Source organism: Alosa alosa, chromosome 24 (genome assembly GCF_017589495.1).
Source record: "Alosa alosa isolate M-15738 ecotype Scorff River chromosome 24, AALO_Geno_1.1, whole genome shotgun sequence".
Taxonomy (NCBI): domain Eukaryota; kingdom Metazoa; phylum Chordata; class Actinopteri; order Clupeiformes; family Clupeidae; genus Alosa; species Alosa alosa.
In genome coordinates, this window is record NC_063212.1 from 9,569,716 (window position 1) to 9,591,204 (window position 21,489).

General features: G+C 46.1%; 2 protein-coding genes across 2 annotated transcripts in view; both read left to right on the forward strand.

Annotated features, from left to right (window-relative positions):
* The window catches only part of per1b (period circadian clock 1b), a 23,352-nt gene extending 15,443 nt beyond the window's left edge, over positions 1 to 7,909 (forward strand). Inside the window, exons 11-20 of the mRNA XM_048235725.1 lie at positions 474 to 599; positions 893 to 1,058; positions 1,183 to 1,304; positions 2,248 to 2,391; positions 2,665 to 2,985; positions 4,126 to 4,964; positions 5,111 to 5,342; positions 5,953 to 6,145; positions 6,384 to 6,534; positions 7,039 to 7,909. Of these exons, the coding sequence (XP_048091682.1) occupies positions 474 to 599; positions 893 to 1,058; positions 1,183 to 1,304; positions 2,248 to 2,391; positions 2,665 to 2,985; positions 4,126 to 4,964; positions 5,111 to 5,342; positions 5,953 to 6,145; positions 6,384 to 6,534; positions 7,039 to 7,392 (2,648 nt within the window). The 3' untranslated portion in view covers positions 7,393 to 7,909. The remainder of the gene's footprint in view (positions 1 to 473; positions 600 to 892; positions 1,059 to 1,182; positions 1,305 to 2,247; positions 2,392 to 2,664; positions 2,986 to 4,125; positions 4,965 to 5,110; positions 5,343 to 5,952; positions 6,146 to 6,383; positions 6,535 to 7,038) is intronic.
* A 1,457-nt stretch (positions 7,910 to 9,366) lies between these two features.
* Positions 9,367 to 19,480, forward strand: LOC125289058 (procollagen C-endopeptidase enhancer 2-like). The gene is given in 11 exon segments (XM_048235727.1): positions 9,367 to 9,523; positions 10,661 to 10,745; positions 13,520 to 13,628; positions 14,547 to 14,805; positions 15,307 to 15,431; positions 16,127 to 16,263; positions 16,663 to 16,998; positions 17,001 to 17,371; positions 17,752 to 17,832; positions 18,493 to 18,660; positions 18,937 to 19,480. Coding segments are annotated over 11 exon segments (1,959 nt in total). The 3' UTR covers positions 19,068 to 19,480.
* Positions 19,481 to 21,489: the final 2,009 nt, after the last annotated feature.

Sequence of the window (21,489 nt, forward strand, 5' to 3'; positions counted from 1 at the left end):
CAAATACAAATGGAGACCCACAGGGTCACAGACACACACACACACACACACACACACACACACACACACACACACATATAAAAATGTAATGTTTATAAACTTAGCATGACCATAGACTTTTTGTTGTAGTAAGCGAAAGATGAGTTTTAGAGATGTGGACGGTGCCCTCAAGCGCCTGAAATGAGAAATGAGATCACCATAATTAAGTCGTCGCAGCTTCCCCAAATCTATTTTACTTTAACCTTCGCAATTTTACACATGAATGTGAACACAATCTCATATGACCTATCCCCCGAATAGACAGAATGAACAAAAATTACTGGATTTTTGCATGGCCACATCCAATTTGATCATATTCAAAATTATTCCAAGGTATTCACATTTAAATCCCCCAGAAAAATAGGCTGCTCTGCCTCAACCCTCGCTTGCAATTAACCACTTGACGTTGTAAATAGCGTCTCAATTTCCATAAATGATTTGTCCCGCTCAGATGACCTTCCAACAGATCTGCAAGGACGTACACATGGTGAAGACCAGCGGTCAGCAGGTGTTCATTGAATCCAGAAATCGCCCACCACCACGGAAGCATGCCAACACTGGTACGGAACTCTGCCGCTGTCATATCCTGTCAATGCCATCACATTCAGAGGGGTCTTTAGAAATAACACAACTTTAACAGCCTTAATAACCTGGACATACTTTAGATATTTATTGTAGCAAATCTACCACCTAAGTAAGGTCACTCAAGGGGTCCTTAAGAAATAACACAAACTGTTTACTGACCCTCCTGAAGATAATGGAACCTGTTTGTTAATACCAAATTATTTATCTTGGCAAACACACCACACATGAGAGTTTGTAAAATAAAAGTCCTCTTCTCTTGTGTTCCCAGGGGCCAGTGGGTCTTTGAGAGCCATCAGAGCCTCTGAGCCAATCACCAGCTTCAACCCGCAGACGGCCCTGCCCCCCAAGAGCACGGCTCCCTCACAGCTCATGATGAAGGAGCCGCCTAGCGCCTACTCCTACCAGCAGATCAACTGCCTGGACAGCATCATAAGGTGTGTGTGTGTGTCTGTGTCTTGTGAGAATACACTGTACTCTTGTTTCAGCACATGTAGCCATTGTTTACCCTTGTTCACCTGTCCTCAAGTCATGACCTCATCTCCGCTTCTCCCGCTGCAGGTACTTTGAGGGCTGTAACCTGCCCAGCACGGTCAAGAGGGAAGTGTGCGGTTCCTCCTCTTGCACGGCCTCCTCCACCTCTGATGATGACAAGCAGCAGGACACTGCCGGCAACTCTAAAGGTATGCACACTGACCTAGGAACAGCCAGACACCATTATCAGTCACAGTCTAAACCTGCTTTGCCCCTTTATAGTGCTAGGTTCTATGGAGAAAATTCAGTATCAGACTGTTTCTAAAATAGTCTAGGTACCACACCAAAAACTGAGCCTGAACTAATCCCTGCCAAGATCCAAAACTGGCTTTTACCAGTGTCTTAATTCACTTTCGTACCCAATTAAGTTGAATCCAGTAATTGAATCCATCCAAAATCCTGTCATCTATCCAAGTGCCTTGTAAATCCTCTCACTCCCTTTCAAATTCTGGACTATTATAGACACAGGCTCTGCTCCAATTCGCATACTTCTGTACTTGCAATACCTTATACGAGTGCACAAGTGCATTGGCTTGTGCACTCATATTAGGTATCATAAGTACAGAAGCGAATTGGAACACAATTACAGCTATGAATAGAGCACTATAATTACTAGCGGACTGAAATTATACATGGCTTTGAGCTTTATCCACAAACTGCTTGTTTTCCATTGCATTACAGCAACTGACATTAATTACTAGAAAAGTAATTGTTGCTTGAAAGATCATTCACTCATGAATAGTAAAACATCTTCAGCATGATGGTGAGATGTTTGCAATGACAGAAGAAGTGTTAGTTAGCTTGTGTGCGTGCGTGCGCGCGTGTCTGTGAGAGAGCGATCTGACTGTGTGTGTGCCTGACTTGCTAATAGCACAGTGTGAAATCAAGACTTCTCAGAGTCAGCACAAAAAGCGGTGACCGTTAACGTGCAAAAGGTTGACAAACATCATGGAACATGACTCATGGCAGTTTGTATATGTGTGTATGTGTGTGTATGGGTGCATGCGTGCATGTGTGTGTGTGTGTGTGTGTGTACGGATGTGTGCGTGCGTGTGTGTATGTGTATGTATGTGTGTGTGTGGAACACTACAGGTCCGGCGGTAGCTCTTGTGGGGGAGGCTCCTCCTCTACCCCCCCTCGCATTGCCCAAACCCGAAAGCGTCGCCTCGGTAACCTCTCAGTGCAGTTTCAGCAGCACCATCGTCCACGTGGGAGACAAGAAACCGCCTGAGTCAGGTAGTCAGGCTGAGTGTGTGTGTGTGTGTGTGTCGCGTGTGTGTGTGTGTGCTTGTCATCCTGTCTAGCCTCTCTTATTCCATACTTAAGCTGTCATTAGTCACAGACATCAGTCTCTGTGTACGTTTGACATACTCTTGCTCTCTCTTTTTCCCTCTCTCTCTCTCTCTCTCTCTTTTTCAATGTGTCACTCGTTCATCCTTCAGTCGCTCTCTAACACTGTCCTTTCTCTGCCTCCTCCTTTTTTTTTTTCTCCCCATTTCACCCAATCAGACATCATCATGGAGGACGCCCCTCCGACCCCTACGTCAGCACCTCCCACTGTCCAAGTTTCAGTGACCCCTACCACCGCCGCCACCTTCTCCCCTCCCCCGGTGCCCGTGACGCCCGCGCCCAGCCCCGCGCCTCCGGCCGAGAGGGAGTCTCGCCGAGGAGGCGGCGCGAGCAGGCGGGGCCTGACGAAAGAGGTGCTGTCGGCGCACACGCAGCAGGAGGAGCAGAACTTCCTGTACCGCTTCCGTGACCTGAGCCAGCTGCGCGTGTTCGACTCGGCCACCTCGCTGAAGAGGCCCACCACTACACCACTGGCCAGAGGTAACATTCCTCACTCTAAAGTCGTTGACACACACACACACACACACACACACACACACAGCACCAGACCACCTGTGTTCCATGTTGTAAGTTGAATTTTCCCTCTTACAATTTAGGCATTACACACTACCATCAATCCTAACCCTAGGGAAGAGGCCTCCCACGTGCTAATAATACACACAGACATATCACTGCTATGGTGTCTTGTGTTCTCACTCACACCCACACACAAACACGCATTACCACATATGCAAACGTCTCTCGTTATGGCACCCTCCAATTTGTTGCTCACCTATACGTCCACGTGTGTATGGAGCAACGTGTGTTTTTTTCTGTCTTTGTTTGGTATTCTGTACATGCAGGTTGGATGTCACCAGGCCCATCACATTTTCTTTTTTAGATGTTCCACCCTTGTCACCCTTTTATCAGCCCATTTCAGCAGCTGAAAATGAACCTGAAGGGAATTATCTTTTCACTATTAGATATGTGTAAACAATGAATAAAAAATAACTTTCGTTGCCATTAGTGGCACTTGAAAACCAAGACCACCCCATATCTTTGAGCTCTTAGCTCTCCACACATTCCATATACTGCACCTTGGCAGTGCAGCCACCCTTCCTACAGTCTCCACTGTGGATTGGTTGCATAAGTGTGTGGGCGTAATTATGCCCAGTAGAAAACTACACACTGTTCACACACAGTTCGACTGTGTGGCTTGATATGAAAAACAACATTGTTTTTTGTTTGTTTGTTTTCTTCCATGATTTATTTTTGTTGAACAGGCACGGATTTGAAAATGTGGAGTGTTTCTCTGCCTTGAATCAAGCGCTGCATTTTAATATAATAGCAGTGCTCTGGTTCCCCTCAGCTTTCCCTTTCATTTCAGTGGACATTCAGTTCCCTGTGCGGCCTCTATTTCAATGTATTATGCCGCTAAATGAGCTCTTAACTGAATTAAAGAGTTGTTTGTATCCAGTGCCATTCTCCGTTAGCAAGGCGGTGTAGATGGGTCTCTAGGCTATATACGCTGTGAAACACCAGGCAGTATTTTACAAGATTAAGGTGCTCGTTACCTAATAGATTTTAGCTACGAGATAATATTCTTCAAATCATTCATGTTATGTCATTTCTTCTCCACAGGGGTGCGCTGTTCCCGTGACTACCCTGCAGCAGGCAGCAGTAGTCGGCGTCGGGGCCGAGGCGGCAAGCGCCTGAAGCACCAGGAGTCGATCGACCAGGGCAGCCGATCCCTGCGAGGCCCAACGGGGCCCCCCGTGCCCAACGTGGCGGCCCCCCCTACCAACACCTTCCCCCTGGGGCCCCCGACCACCTCCTCGTCCTGGCCCACGTCCGTGGGCTCCCAGGCCAGCCTGCCGTCGGTGCCCTACCCGCCGGGCATGCTGCCCCTCTACCCGCTGTACCCGCCGCTGACCGACCCGTCGCTGCAGGCCGGCCTGCGCTTCCCCCTGCAGAACGTCCCCATGTCGCCGCAGATGGTGCCGCCCATGATGGCGCTGGTGCTGCCCAACTACATGTTCCCGCAGATGAACGCGGCCTGCTCCGCCGCCGGCATGGGCACCGTGCCCTTCTTCAACCCCAACTCGGCCTTCGTGCCGCCACCCTTCGCCGCGGCGAGTGCCGGGGTCAACCCTGGCATGGCGTCGCTACCGCCCAGCACCCTGCAGCAGATGCCGCAGACGCCGACGACGCTGACGACGGCCACCCTCACCCAGGGGCCCCGTCCCGCGTCCCGCTCCAGCACGCCACTGTCGGTCAGCCAGAGGGAGGCCGGCGGCGACCGGGAGGAGTCCATGCTCCTGCCCTCCAGCCGATGCTCGTCCCCGCTCAACCTGCTCCAGCTCGAAGAGCCGCCCAGCAACCGCCTGGAAGGGTCCGCCCAGCAGACCATGTCCACGGGAGGGCAGGGGGCCGGGGCCGGTGGCCAGAGAGGTGGAGCCGAGGACAAGGAGAATGAGAGTGTAAGTGGACATGCCGTGTTGAGCTCTCTCTGTGCTCACTCTTCATGTTGAAGTGCATTTTCATCTGAGGTCTTTTTGTCTTATGGTACCAGCTGTCTTAGATCTGGTTTTAAATCATTGTGTTGCTCTGTCTCCTGTGTGCACAGGGCGAGGCCAATGAGTCCAACAATGACGCCATGTCCACCTCGAGTGAGTTTCTGGATCTCCTGCTCCAGGAGGACTCCAGGTCGGGCACGGGGTCGGCCGCCTCTGGCTCCGGGTCCTCGGGCTCAGGGTCCTCTGGATCCGGTTTGGGGTCCTCGGGGTCCTCGGGCTCAGGCTTAGGCTCGGGCTCAGGCTCGGGCTCCAACGGCTGCAGCTCGTCGGGGAGCCGGACCAGTGAGTCGCCCCCTTAAACTGTCCGCTTGGACTGACGCCCAATGGCTAACGAATGATCTTTACTGTTCTTTTTTTACACACACACACACACACACACACACACACGAAAGATCAGATGCAAAATTGTGAAGTTTACCCTCACAGCCAGGCTACACTAGTTTAGCCTGGCTGTCAAGACACCACAGAAACCACTCACACATTACAAAACCACACAGAAAACACACCACCAATGCACACTCAGTTTACTTTTCTCTGACATTGCAGAGAAAACAGACACTTTCTCTGATCCAATACAGGATTTAAACATCTAATCTGAGGCTTTCCTGTAACACAATCAGACAGTTTAAGCACCGTACTGCTACATAAGAAAAAAAACGGTGTCATTCGTTGGTTTCCCTTTCACTAATTTTGTATGAAGCGGATATGGGACCATATTAAAGGACTCGTACAGTATTTACACAACTCCATCTACCTACACAGACCTGTTTACAAAACACATGACTTAAAATCCACCACTCCACACACTTAACTCTTTTGCATTCTCCCTGTTGCCTGTTTGGTCCAAGTCACCTCTGACTTTACCCTTTGGATGTGTTTCCCCCCCTTACAGGAAGCAGCCAGAGCAGCAACACCAGTAAATACTTTGGCAGCATCGACTCGTCGGAGAACGACCACTCCCGCAAGCAGTCAGCAGGGGGCGACGGCGAGGCTCAGTTCATCAAGTGTGTGCTCCAGGATCCCATCTGGCTCCTTATGGCCAACACTGACGACAAGGTCATGATGACCTACCAGCTGCCCACCAGGTGTGCACTTATATCCACACTCACAATGAAAATGAAGCCTGCGTCAATAAAGAATATTTATAACACAAGTAGTCGGATTAGATTAGATAGATTATTATTAGATTAGATTCATTAGATTAATATTGCAAGCATGCAGGGCCCTTTTTGACCCCAGGTTTATATTTGTGCGCTTAAGTTGAGTTACATAATTTTGAGTTTTTTAAAGTATTAATACATGGTGTGTGTGTGTTTTACACAGAGACCGTGAGACGGTGCTGCGTGAGGACCGGATGGCTCTGAGGGCCATGCAGAAGCACCAGCCGCGCTTCACTGAGGAGCAGAAGAGAGAGCTGAGCCAGGTCCACCCGTGGATCCGCACCGGGCGCCTGCCCCGTGCCATCAACATAACGGTCAGTACCTCCCCAGTTCCTCAAACGCCTCATACTCCTCATACGCCAGTGGCCATCACATAGTCAGACACAGCTGTAAAAATAATCTATCAGCCTATACTTAATAACTAATGTGTGAAGCACTATAGTTTAGTCCAATTATCATACTAGACACAGCCCAATACTTAACTTAATCTAGAGTGCTGACCTAAGGTATTGATACATCACTCAAACAACTGCACACAACACCTACATTTTACCTGCAAACATTGCCATTGGTTCATCTGAAAGTCTGTTTAACTTCATTTTACACTAGTCTCTCTGATAATGGAAATCAAACAGTCTCTGAAACATTGAATAGTGTTCTGTATGTTCGATACTGTTATATTTTCTTTGGTACTGATGACGCCATGAAGTAATATGTCAATATCTATAAATCAATATACCAGTTGTCCTTCTTAAATGCCCTCTTGAGAAGAGTGTTCCCCCCTCCCTTACTGCATGGCTGTTGTCTTTCTCATACAGGCTTGCCAAGGGTGCAAATCCCCCACCGCCACTCCACCAGCACCTCCCTTTGATGTGGAGATTCACGAGATGGAGCTCTGCAGTGTCCTCACCGCGACAGAGGAGCGCGCGTCCGCTGAGAAACTGACCCAGGCCGACACCGCCATGGAGGAGGGCGAGGGCGACGTGGAGGCAGAGCGTCCAGCGGCAGAAAGAGAACAGAGGAGGAAAGGATCCGAGGACGAGGTGGTGGTGGTAGAGGAGGACGCCGAGACGGACAATGCACTGGGCAAAGACCAGGAAATGGCAACGGAGGAGAAGGAAATGACGTCATCACAATCGGAGCAGGGGAAAGCCATAGTGATGACCCACTGACTTCACTAAGCAAAGAGGGCAGCAGTGCTGCTTTTCTGACCGTTTCGGGACAAAATATGAAGGTGTTCACTGCACTTTTGTCTGTTCCTAATGCCTCTCCCACTGAGGTTTTTACTTACTGACCGATAACAGTCTAACGACAAGACTACAGTCATGAGACGCTGTTGACGGTTATTGTATGATACAGATTTATGTCTCCTGGTGAAATTTGTTTCTCTTGAAGCAGTTTTGCTCAGAAGACAAGGCACTAAGCAGATGAATGTTGTTTTTATAAAAAGGTGAAATGGCCACTGTATTGTGTAGACAGTAATGTTGCAGCCAGTGCTCCCCAAACCCCCAACTTCCCGCTGGGTAGTTTTATTTGGTAAGGAAAAGAGGGGGGGATTTACCTGCTCAGACCTCCTGTGTGGAATGGTGCCTGGGGGGAATGCAAATGTTCTTCAGCATTTTTTTTTTTTCCAAAACTTGTCTGCAGAATGTTTTAAAAACACTTATTTTTGTAAATGAAAAAACAAAACAAAAAAATTACGGTCTGTGAAAGCAGTCTGTCTGACCAAAATTTACTCAAGAAACAAGACCTAAACAAACCAGTTTGTTTTATATCTAGTACACTTATTGTTTTTATACTTCTTCATTGTACAGCATGTCCTTTCCATGAAGTCTTGTGTGTAACGGTGTTTATGAAATCCAATAATGGATAGTTCAGAAACAGACACATTACAACACAACATAAATTGTATATATCAATACATCATCATGGTAACAAGCGGGTGTAGTTGGTAACTGAGTATTTTGGTTACATTAGCCAGGAACTTGGTGGTGTTCACATTTCACACTAATTCACACTATTGTCAGGCGCACAGCAAATGAACTCTGATTGGTTGGACATTCCACGACTCTTTGTGGACTCCTAAGAAGTATCAAGGCAACGGTGTCTATGGTAACCACCTATGCAGTGGCCCCTTGTAGGGGCCATTGTCTACTGTTTGGACAGAGCAATTGGGACACTGCCATTGTCTCCTGATTGGACAGAGGCATTGGTACACTGCCATTGGCCAGTGCCTGTTGTACAGGTTGGGCGGAATACCCCAACTGACATGGACGTACGTCACTGGACTTGGGGTGGACACATGGACAACAAAGGGAGATGGGATGAAAAGAGTGTTTGGAAACATTATTAATGGGTAGAAGACACCATTATTACTGGCGCTTTCTCTTTCTTTATGTCTCTCTCTCTCTCTCTCTCTCTCTCTCTCTCTCTCTCTCTCTCTCTCTCTCTCTCTCTCTCTCTCTCTCTCTCCATGGCTATTTTTTTAAACTCGTGGCTATTCCAACTCGTCATCTTGGTCGTCATCTCTCTCTTCCTTCCTGTCTGTTCTTTTAGGGTGATGTGATTCTCTGCTTCAGTGGTCCTCAGCCGTTTGTATTTTTATTTTTTTTGTGAATTTCTTTGTATTGGACAAAAGTTATTATAATAATAATGATAATAAAACGATGAAATGCTAATGCTTTTGACAGGCTCTTTTCTTTCTCAGGATGAGTCTTGACTTGAGTTGTAGCATCGGCGGCTCTTTGGGTCTGATCACATGGTGCCAATGCAGTCTTATTTTTAGAGAGGGAGGAAAGAATTGAGTGCAGTTGTTTTCTTTATACTCAAACCACAGGCTGCCCTAGGAGGCCACCAGAATGTTCACCACTGGCTCTCGAAAAAGAACTGTGACATGGCCACGTTGCGATCTTTACACGTGTGCGCGCGGCACACACACACATACACACACACACACACGCAGAGAGATGTCGCTCTGAAACATACAAGTGTTTTCATCAACACACCCTCGTTTACACACAGCCACATGCGGATTACACTCTTCTCTGTGCAAACACACACATATACACACACACACAAACAATTACATACACACACAGAGGGAGGATGAAGGTGATAATGACTTATGTGGCGCATGATGATTACAGATGAATGTGGGTCAGAGCCTGCAGTTTATAAAGGCGGTGGTGGATAATAACAGGGCGGTCAGTGCCCCACATTCCTCCACTGGACCCGACTGGACTGATATGCCACTGGAGACCACTGAGCCCATGGTGCTGTATAGAACAGTGAGCAGGGCCTACAGTATGCTGCAGCAGCAGCAGCCCCATTCAGAACTGTGCCCTGGCCCATTCGTCATAGGGAGAAAATACATGTGTCTATTCTAGTCTTCCTTCCCTGCCTCACCAATAAGGAGACGTCCAAGAGAAAGGGGACACTTGATCTCAAAAATGGAAAGCTGTTCTGTCCAAAAGTCAAAGTGGTGAATGGATGAATGATGTAAGGCTTAGTGCGTCCAGCTAGATAACATGAATCAGAACCCCCCAAATGTCCCCCACGGGATCAAAAAAGTATATACTTATATATATAGAACGTGTAACAGTAACAAGCAAAGTAAATCATATCTGGACTGTTATGAGAACTGATTTAGACTTTGTTGCATCCCACTTATGAGATTCCCCCCCCCCCCCAAAGAGCAGACCCTCTACCCACTCTCATTTGGAAACGTCTGGACAGCCCATAATAATCCCCTCAGTGCCATTGGCTGTCTGTGCAGGGAGGAGGAAACGATGTGGTTTTCAGAGGGCTTTTCATGACTGCCAGAGAGGCAATCATTATGTGCACCCAACACTGGCAGTCTGTGTGGAGACCTAGCAACACATACAGAAACACCCCTAAACACACATGCACGCACACACACACACACTCACATTTTTCTAACCTTGATCTGTAGCACACAATCTGCATAATATATACATACAGAAATGCAGACCTACAGCATGAAGAGGTTCTGCACAATAATGAAGCCTCCAGGCATCAACACAGGCACTCACACAAAACAAGACACAACAAACATGTGTGGGCTTTCAGCTTGTTTTGGTTGTGTTGTGTTGTGTTGTTTGTCTGTCCGTCTGCTCCTGTGCTCGTTTAATTGTCATTTTGTGAACAAATCCCTCCATCAGTCCAACACAAGCACGACCTGTGACCTGATCATCTGGGAACGATTAAACCCTCTCTTCCTCTCATTTTGCCTACTTATTCCTTCATTTTCATCCCTCTCTCCCTCTCTTTTTCATCCTTGCTAAGGCTATCCCTCGTTCCCTCACTCCGCCTTTTGCTCTCCACGCCTCTCCCTCCCTCTTCCCTCCCGTCCTCCTTGGCGTCTCCCCTCTCGGTCCCTCGCTCCGTGGCTGTGTGTGCACTGCAGGATGAGGAGTGGAGTGTGTGGGGTGTGTGTGTGGACCGTGCTGCTGCTGGGGATAGGATGGGTGCAGGGACAAGCCCAAGGCCAAACCAACTTCACAAGGTGAGCTACTCTGTGTGTGTGTGTGTGTGTGTGTGTGTGTGTGTGTGTGTGGGTGTATGTATGGGTGCATGTGTTCTTGCCTATGTTTGCATGTCACATGTATGGAGCATGTGCATGTTTCAAGGTGCCCTGCAACATCAATAGCTGTCACTGTTTTTTTTCCGTATCTTCGACCAGTGGTGACAATAAATGGTGCTCTATTTCTTTCACCTTAAAAACTCCATTCATCAATACTTTTCACTAACGTTTTGCCAGTTGCCTGAAATGAAAGGCCTAAGTTTGTGGACTGAAAAAGACTCTCCAGTCTTTTGTGGGCTGTTGAACACTGCTGACAAACTAAGTCATGACAAACCTGGCTCTTAGCTGTTTTTCCTGATGTCCAGGCTTTGTTCAGCATGCAATTAGACACAGAGGAACATGTCTGTCTTACTTACAAACAAGGCAGACAGAATTGTTTTGTAGAATGTTATTTAAATGATATGGGTGTTGGATTGAGGGATTTGGAAGCAGCTGCTCTCTCTCACTTGGTATGCATTCTGAGGACTTGGTTGCCCCCAGAATTACACACACAGTCCACAGAACTCTGCTGGAGAGATCACTGTCTGGTCGACCATTGCTATTTTAGTCTAGATAGCGGTAGATTGAACCGATAAACAGACAAACATATGGGGAGACAGAGAGAGGAGCATAAAAAAGAAAGGAAGAAGAAAAATGAATAGAGGAAAGGAAAAGGACAGCAAACAAAAGAAAAACAAATGTCCGTGACTGGAGGGAATGAGGAGCGTTTTTTTCCTCCGGTTGTTTAAGGGGAAACAGTCACCTTTGACCTGTCTGTGTTAACACACTCTCACCTCAGATGAGGTCAGGATCAAAGCCACTCCGCTGTCTACTCTCCCAGCCGCAAGGCACAAACACACGTAGTCCACGGAGCGTGGTTCAGCAAAGACGGGAACTAATGAAAATGCATAGATGTGCAGACGAAGAGAAAAACAAATGAACAGACGAACAGATAAACAGATGCGGAGAGAGAAAGAGAGCAAAGGACAGCCGTTCTGTTCTTATGTGGCGACCTATCTAGGGTGCGCGAAAACCACAGCTCTAGTCTCGAACATCATTTTACAGTAGGCCTAGTTAATTGAGCGATAAAAGGTTTATTCTTAGGCAAAAGGTTTTCAGTAACGAGACCGAACACTGCATATAAAATTGTCTTGCATGTGGGTAGCTTTGATCGGCTCTGAGACAGAAAGTGAGAGAGAGAGACAGAGAGAGAGAGAGCAGACTGAGAATTATATAACATGTAATTGCACATGTGCACCATCAATGTGGACTAGGTGTCTCAGTCTATAGAGTGGCTTTCACCATATCTTTGCAAGAGGGTATTGTAAAGTGCTGCAAGACTGAGGTGGAAGTGAAAGAAAGGAAGAAGGAAAGATAAAAAGAAAGAAAGAACCGATATAATTTTCCAACATAGCTGAAGAGAGATAAAGGGCGATTCTAACTGTATGTATATATCTGCTGTGTGTGTGTGTGTGTGTTTGTGACAGGGTGTCCTTTGTAGCGATATAGTCTTTGGCCAGTGTTTAAGAAAACAGCCTGCAAGTACAAGTTCATCGCCCCTTCCCAGAATTTCAGAACAAGACAAGGTTGTTTGCCCCTGTGGTTTAAGTGTGCGTGCGCACACGCGTGTGTGTGTTCGTGTGTGTGTTCGTGTGTGTGTGGGTGTACGCACGCTCGGAAGTCTGTGTGTGTGTGTGTGTGTGTGTGTGTGTGTGTGTGTGTGTGTGTGTGTGTGTGTGCATTTTTGAATTTGCGCTCCCTCACTCCCTCTTGCTTAACCAACCATAAAAAGGTCCAGTTGCTCCATAATGCTGCCACTCTATCTCAACACTGAATAGTCCATTTCTCTTCTCCTCTCTCTCTCCTGATGCATTCCTTGTGCTGATCTTGCTTCATAAAGGCTAATATATTAATATCCTTCCCCCTCTCCACTCTCTCCACGTCTGTCTATCTACTATGCTTTAGGGAGTTTTATTGACGCATTAATCATTTTAAATTGTTTAATAAACTCATGCACAGGGATGTCCCCAGCAGCCTGGTGCTAATCTTAGCCTTTTTGGTACTCTAACCAAAGTGTCTGGGTTAAATGGGGAACACTCTATCTCTTTTTTTATGTTAGTAATGGGGTAAGGCAGGGGGGGATTTTATCTCCAGCCTTATTTAATGCCTACATGGATGACCTGTCCAGGCAGTTGGGGACATGCCAAACCGGCTGTATGGTTGGAGAAATGTTGATTAATCATTTCTTATATGCAGACGACCTAACCATTCTATCACCAAGCAGCAGTGGGTTCCAACAGCTACTTAATATCTGTTCTGATTATGGGGTAGAATTTGATATTAAATATAATGCAAAGAAAAGTGTGGTTATGATATGTAGAACAAAAGATGATTTAAACATTAAATTCCCTTCTTTCTATCTATCTGGAGAAGAGCTGGGAGTAACTAATACCACAAAATATCTGGGGCACATCCTAACAGATACACTGTTATCTTCTGTTGTTGCTGTATAGAATGTGTATATATGAATGTGTGATGTTTTATTGATCTGTGTACAGTATTGTCTTCTGTGGGCCTTGAGCCTGTAAGAAAGTTTATATATATCCTCTCTCTCTCTCTCCCTCTCACTCTCTCTCTCCCTCTCTCTCTCTCTCCCTCTCTCTCTCTCTCCCTCTCACTCTCTCTCCCTCTCTCTCTCTCTCTCTCTCTGTACCCAGGCCCACGTTCCTATGTGGAGGGCACATAGTGACTGACTCAGGCTTCGTGGGCAGCGAGGGGTTCCCTAACTTCTACAAGCCCAACACTAAGTGCACCTGGTACATCACCGTGAGTCATCCCGCCATTACATCAGCATCAACAGTGGCCCCACACACGCAGGCTGATCTCTCGCACAGCAAATTTCATACATAACACAGCACGAAAACGAAAGTCTTATCCGCAATTACTGTATGCAATGTACAGTGCAAGAGGAGGAAAATGTGTTTATCCGTCGCCACAATCTAGACTCTTGCCATGAAATGTCACTCACCTTAAGAAATTAAGATAGAAATGTATGCACAACAAATTTAAAAAGTCAAAAAATGGATTGTGCAAATCTCCAGAATATTAATTTGTCTTCATACAACGCCTCACAGCTGAACGTGTGTAAACAATACAAGCCTGGCAGTGCAAAGCCACTAAGCTCTCTTTGTAATGAGAGGCTTCACACAAAGTGAGTAATTGGATGACAACAACTGCTGTTGTCTTAAGGCTCTTCCAAATTTAAAACAGCATATATAGACACAGCAGTGACTTGGCAGGAGGGGCTGTCATCATATTTTTACGAAGCGCACGAGGAATGTGACAAATGTGGCATGTTGTCTAAACTAAAGCATTTAGTTGGGAGGCCTCCCTACGGTGCCAGCGCTTGATGCTGGTATTGCTTTTGTATCATCAGCAACACAAACAACATAGTTAGTTAGTTGGCTACAGAGACATCCGCAGATGACTTTGGAACAAGGCCAATAAGGTCATTCAGTTCCTGCTGCTGACTGAGATACAATCTTTTTTAAAGGACCTCAGATGGCACAGATTTCCAAGAGACACCCAAAATTGACTCCTACTTCCTGTGAGATCATAAAAAAAAAAGCACAAACATGTTTTTGACATAAATGGGCTTGGTTTCGGTGTAGTGGAACTTGACTTTGTGCTGTGGTGTTCTTGTGTTGGTCAAAGTGGATTTGTGGACTCTCATCCTCCTCTTAGGTGCCAGAAGGTCACGTGGTAATGCTCCAATTCCGCATCTTTGACCTGGAAGCCGACCCCACCTGTCGTTACGACTACGTGGATGCGTACAACGGTCACTCGTACACGACGCAGAAGCTGGGACGTTTCTGCGGGACGTTTCGGCCCGGCGCCATCATCTCCACCTCTAACCTCATGATGCTGGAGATGGTGACAGATGGCGGCACCGGTGGCCGAGGCTTCCTGGCCTACTTCAGCGGAGGAAAGCCACACGTGGACGGTGAATACAGACTTCTTCCTCAGCTCTCACATCATGTCAGGTCTGATGCACAATTAAGAATCAGGTCTAATCAGGTTTTTAAAGCATGTTTTTTGCACACTTATCTGTTATCATTTTTTTCTCTGTTGTTCTTTCATTCCATCTAGTATATTGAATAGGATATATATTTTAAAGCTTTAATGTAGACACAGGTCCATATCATACACATACATAATAAATAGTATAAAAGCAAATAAGATATATAGATCTCTCTCTCTCTCTCTCTCTCTCTCTGATATATGTATATATTATACATTTTCCTCAGTTCAAACATTTTTCTATAACAATCCTGTTCTGCAAAGAGCACCTGTTCCTCCTTCTTCCTTTTGTCTTACATAAGCCAAGTCTGATAACTGTACAACCAGCATCTTTGAAAACGATGAGTAAGAACCGAATCATTGCTGTCTGTCCACTCTGTCTGTCCATCTCTGCTCACTTCCGTCCTCCCTCTCCCCCCTGCAGAGAACCAGTTCTGTGGGGGCCGGCTCACCAAGCCCACAGGGTCAGTGAAGACGCCAAACTGGCCCGAATCCGATTACCCAGCAGGCATCAGCTGCTCGTGGCACATCACCGTGGAAACCAACATGGTTAGAGGGGCTGGTTATTTCACACATTTGCCTTCCCCAGGCTGTCCAATCTCTATCTGTTATTTGAGAGATGCGACTGTGGAAAAAACTTGACATCCAATTGCTTTGACGTTGTCAGTGGTCATAAGTGCTTTAAATAGGGCCTTTTGTCCCATATATGTCAACAGGGGTCTCCTTGTAATGAAGGGGTAAAGATTAGTTTTAGAAAATGTCAGTCATGACCTGTGAATTATGTAAGCTTTTAGATTCTGCGTATGTTATAGAAGGTTGGTGTGTTGGGGGAAAATGTATGTGTGTGTGTGTGTGTGTGTGTGTGTGTGTGTGTGTGTGTGTGTGTGTGTGTGTGTGTGTGTGTGTGTGTGTGTGTGTGTGTGTGTGTGTGTGTGTGTGTGTGTGTGTGTGTGTGTGTGTGTGTGTGTGTATGCGCGCTCGTGTCTGCTCCACCTGACCACAATCCTATGACGAAGCATCAGTGAAAGACCCCATTCAAGAGGTGGGCATGTGTACAGAGGGGTTGGGTTAGAGGAAAAGGAGGAGTGCGACAGAGAGAGAGGCTGTTTGGATAGTGTGGACATTACATGTGCCTGTGTGTGTGTGTGTGTGTGTGTGTGTGTGTGTGTGTGTGTGTGTGTGTGTGTTTATATGTGTGTTTATTGCTTTTCCAAATGCCTACTACTCTGATATCCTTCTCCCAGGTGATTGAAGTGAGATTTGAAAAGCTGGATTTGGAGCATGACATGTACTGTCGCTATGACTACGTGGCGCTTTTCAATGGTGGGGAGACGGATGACTCGCGGCGAATAGGGAGGTTCTGTGGGGATGCAGTGCCAGAGTGAGTCTTAGACACACGCACAAGCATCGACACACACATATTTATACTCTATTTCCATCTTATACCTTATACCAACCTGATACCTGGCCCAAATTTTAATGCTGGACAAAGTTCAAACTCTAAAGTCTAATTACAGCTTGCTTAATAACAACACAAAATCGGTATCAGTGGGTCAAAAGCTGTCTCCCACCACATGATGCTGCACGAGAACTTTGCTCATAGACTGACTTTGCACTCAGCATTTAAAATGGGGCCCAATATCTTTAGGATGACACTGTAATGCATGATAGTGACAATAAACAAGCACAAACAAACAAACACAAACAAACCCTATAGGTTACGTTTCCCCTTTAACGCACAGCCATATTGATACATGCTTGCCTCTATCTCCCATTGCAGGACTGTGGTGACCAATGCCAATGAGCTCCTGGTTCAGTTTGTGTCTGACCTGAGTGTCACCAAAGCCGGCTTCATGGCCCACTACAACAGCATCCCCAAGGGCTCCCGGCCGGCCACCAGGGACATCGACTACGCCCCAGGCCCCCGTGTAGAGTCAGGAGCGGTCAGGCCCAGCCGTCCGCCGAAGCCGGCCCGGCCCACTCCCAAACCCGCCCTGAGACCCAAACCCACTCCGGCGAGACCGGTGCGGCCTCAGCCCAGACCCGTGCCGCGTCGGCCCACGCCCAAGCCCAGAACCAGACCGACTCCGAAGCCTAAACCGACTCCGAAGCCTAAACCGACCCGCCGACGGCTAAACCAAGAGTGAGACCCACACCCAAGCCAAAGCCGGCACCAAAACCCAAAGCGACACCGAAACCAAAACCAGCCGCCAAGCCCAAGCCAACGCCCAAGCCCAAAACAAAACCCACGGCAAAACCGGGCACAAGGCCGGGATCTAAACCAGGGGTCAAGCCCACTCCCAAACCAGGGACCAGACCCGTCAAGCCCACCAAAAAGCCTGGAACTAAGCTTGTTGTAAAGCCTCCCAAGCCTACACCCAAGCCCAAAGTGAAGCCCACACGAAAACCAGCTTCCAAACCTGGCACCAAACCGGCAAGCAAGCCTGGCCAGAACAGCACCAGGACAGCAGCGAAGCCACCCAAGAAACGTGAGCCGAAATAATGCGATTACATAACATAGAAATGTGCTATTCAGTGTGTGTGTGTGTGTGTGTGTGTGTGTGTGTGTGTGTGTGTGTGCAGTGTGTGTACAATATGTGTGCAGTGTGTGTGTGTGTGCACATGTATGTAAGCGTGAGGACGAAGACCACAGAAGCATATGTGCGTGTTGATTTGCAGGATGAGGTGTGTGTTATACAAGCAACCCCATCCTAACTGTTTTGGGTGTGAAGGGATGCATGTGAGAGAGTGCATGCTGAGCCTGTATGTTTGTAAGTATGTGAGTGTGTGCTGTGTGTGTGTGTGTGTGTGTGTGTGAGTGTGTGTGTGTCAGCTAATTGTGCTCATATTTATCTCATATTCTGTGCAGCCGCAGCAGTGAACCCCTTGTGCACACAGGCTTGTAAGAGGACAGGCACCATGCAGTCCAATTTCTGCCCCAGTCACTTTGGTGAGTCACCTTTCTCTCCTTCTCTCACCTTCTCTATCTCTCTCTCTCTCACCCTCACACAAACACCTCTCACTCTCTTCATCCATTTGTCACGCAGTCTTTCGCCCTCCTCTACTCCCTTTCTCTTTCTCCGGGCTATTTCGGGAGCCACCACACTTAGTTGTCATGGACACTGTATCTCTGACTATGTGGGAGCAACTGTTTACCGTCCACGATGTCTCTCCGCACCAGCCGTGGACAAAGGAACCATAGGAACCATAGGAACCATAGGAACCATAGGAACAAGGGCATCACTACATTCTTGAGCAAGTGCATCATGGGAGATGTGTCTGGTTGAGGGGACGGACAGCAGCTGGTGAGAGCCCTGTGTGGAGGCTTTCCAGCTTATTTGTCATCGTATGCAAACGACATGTGGCGCAGAGAGGGTGACATTCCTGTGAAATGTCAAGGATTTAGAATTTGACTTTTAATGTTGCTGGGGCTATTGTGAAAATATCTCCAACTTTCTAGATTGTTCTTTTCTTTTCTCTGTGTGCTTTGTTCTTTGTTAGTTCTTTTTTTGCACACACACACACACACACACACACACACACACACACACACACACACACACACAGACACACACACACAAATGTAACTCATGTGAACCTCTCGTCTCAGTGCTGACGGGTAAAGTGACCACAGTGACCCCGGGCCAGGACGGTGTTCAGGTGGGCATGTCCATCATTAAGATCTACAAGGCAGGAGCGCTGAAGGTCACCAAGAGGGGCCCTGTTATGTCCGTCACTCTCACTACCACCTGCAAGAAGTGCCCAACCATCAAGAAAGGTACACGCACAGGATTCACTCCTCTCTCCCTCCCTCTTAAACACAGACACACATTAACATGCATATACATTACATTAGAATGCACACTCATTAACATGCATATACATTACATTAGAATGCACACTCATTAACATCCATATATATTACATTAGAATGCACACTCAAACAATCCAACATATATGTAAACATGCTATTACTTACCAAACAGACATCATTTGATGTATAACTTGATAATACTGAGTAATTTATCGTAAATATGTTTTTTTATTGTTACAGGAGGGAACTACGTGCTGATGGGTGAGGTTGATGCAGAAGGTCGGGGAATTATCCAACCCAGCAGCTTTGTTCTCTTGTACAAGAGCGTGCACGCCAAGGCTCTTGCCACCTACGCCAAGGCACAGTGCTGATTACAGGGTGCCAGGCAAGCGACACCGCTTGGTCGACGCTTGGGAATCAGCGCCAAGCTGAACCTGAGGAAGATATGCTGCCCACTTGAAGAGATCAAGGCAAGCATTTGAACCAGATGAGATGAATTTTGGGGGTAGGGGAATCAACATGTGTGAAGAGGTGATCATATTTGTCACTATATAATTTAGACATCCAAAGTATATACTCTCGGTATACCCTGTCAGTGCACCTAAAGTATGTACTGAAATTGAGCAGATATCACGCTGGTAAAATATAATGTGATTAACATCTATTTCAGCACTCGGCTGAGTGCATGTCACCAAAAGTATTAATTGTTTTTGTATTTTTATATACATGAGATACTGTAACTGTTGAGTTACTTGGACTTTTATAAATTATGATGGGGATAAAATAAAAATGTTTAAACATAAAATAACATTTATTTTCCATTCACATCAAATTGAGCCGTGATTTCCCTGAGTTGGCCTACCATTTTCAACCACCTCTGTGTCCCTATAACTGTGATATGACTCAACATTGCCCCCCAGTGGTTAACTGTAATTCCTGCAGGTATGACAACAGCAGTGTGACTTGAGGCCACCATATGTTGCAGAGGCAAACCACTGTTCCTAGTCATATGATACTTTATCACAAACAGCATGGAGGGTACAAATTTCCATGTGATAATGACCAGGAATTTAGGATACCCTTGATATGATGTAAGCAAGCCTACTGTATGCGGTTGATTCTCTTTCACGTGTCAACATTTTTCAATCCCTTAAGTCATACCGACCCAGTCAACCATCAACACACATACACGCACGCACACACGCACACATACACACACACACACATAGTGTTAATTTCGTCAGACGAGACTAGAGAAAAAATGTTCGTCAACAACCTTTTTTTCCATGACTAAGACGAGACCATGACAAGACTGCACTAATGTCCTGAAACACTGACTAAGACTATCTTAAGATGCATTATTGTTGAAGAAAAAAAAGACGAGACTAAAATGTTTTGCATGAAATAAAAACTAAGATAAAATCTCTCTTCATTTTCGCTAAAAAAAATGAGAAGCCAGAATAGCTGTTACGCTTTCAAAATATTCAATGAGTTCATGGTTCATGCGCAGCAGCTTTCCTGTAGGCTAGTCCACGTGCTGTTGCTGCAACTAGACATTCTCTGCTGCAACCCTGTACCGAAACTACATGGAACAAGAACACCGGAGATTTTCTGCCAGAGTTAGCAAGCTAACTACCTAGGCATTAGGCCACAATGCTACATACCCAGAAGCTGAAGCTTCTCTCATACATATACAGATTAACATCCCCCAGAATGTCCATACGAAAATTTTCAGCAAGTAATGTCAACTATTTAACTAGTTACACTGATGATGCAAAGTTTGCTAGCAAGTAAGCTAATATGGAAAGTTCGCTAGCAAGTTAGTTAAGATAGAGAGTTTGTGTTGCATTTGGGCGCATATTGCCATCTAGCGTGGCGGAGTAAACATTCATACTTGAGTCTAAGACAGTGTTTCTCAAACTTTTTCAGATGAAGGACCACTTAACTAATCAATAAAAAAGAAACGCACGGACTACCTAGCTAAAAAACAATTAAAAATAGACCTAGCAGTATATTAGCCTACACAATACTCACTGAACCATCTTGCTTATTGTCTTTGCACTTTGCTTAATTGTGTCAGAGGATTCATATGATTTAAACTGGCATATCTGACATAGACAGTGTTGTAGAACTGTTTGAATTTACATACAAGTTGGTTCAATATTGCAAACAACTCATCTATATTATATTTTACCAGGTCTGCTCGTGGACCACTTGGGATAGCTTGCGGACCACCAGTGGTCCCCGGACCACACTTTGTGAAACACTGGTCTACGAATATGACAGTGGTCCAGTCAAATCTTTTACTGTCTATGGTCAAATCCCAGCCGAGCTATAACTGTAGCTCGACTTACCTGTGCATGTAAACATACTGACTGACTGAAATAATTTGTTATAAAAAAAGACTGAAATGTTTTGACTAAAACTGACTAAGATAGCTTTAGTTTTCTTTTGACTAAAACTAGACTAAAATTACGAGACTTTTAGTTGACTAAAACTTGACTAACAAAAATGATATTTCAATGACTAAATATGACAAAGACTAAAAAGGACATTTCGTCACAAGACTAAGACTAAGACTAAATTAAAAATAGGTGACAAAATTAACACTACACACACACACACACACACACACACACACACACACACACAAAAACACACCAAACACACACAGACACAAAAACACACCAAACACAACACAAGAGAGTTGGCCAGGGGTTAAGGTAGGGACAACAAAGGGAGATTGGGCGGGCAGCCAATGTGAAAAAAGAGAGATCTGAATAGAACACCTCT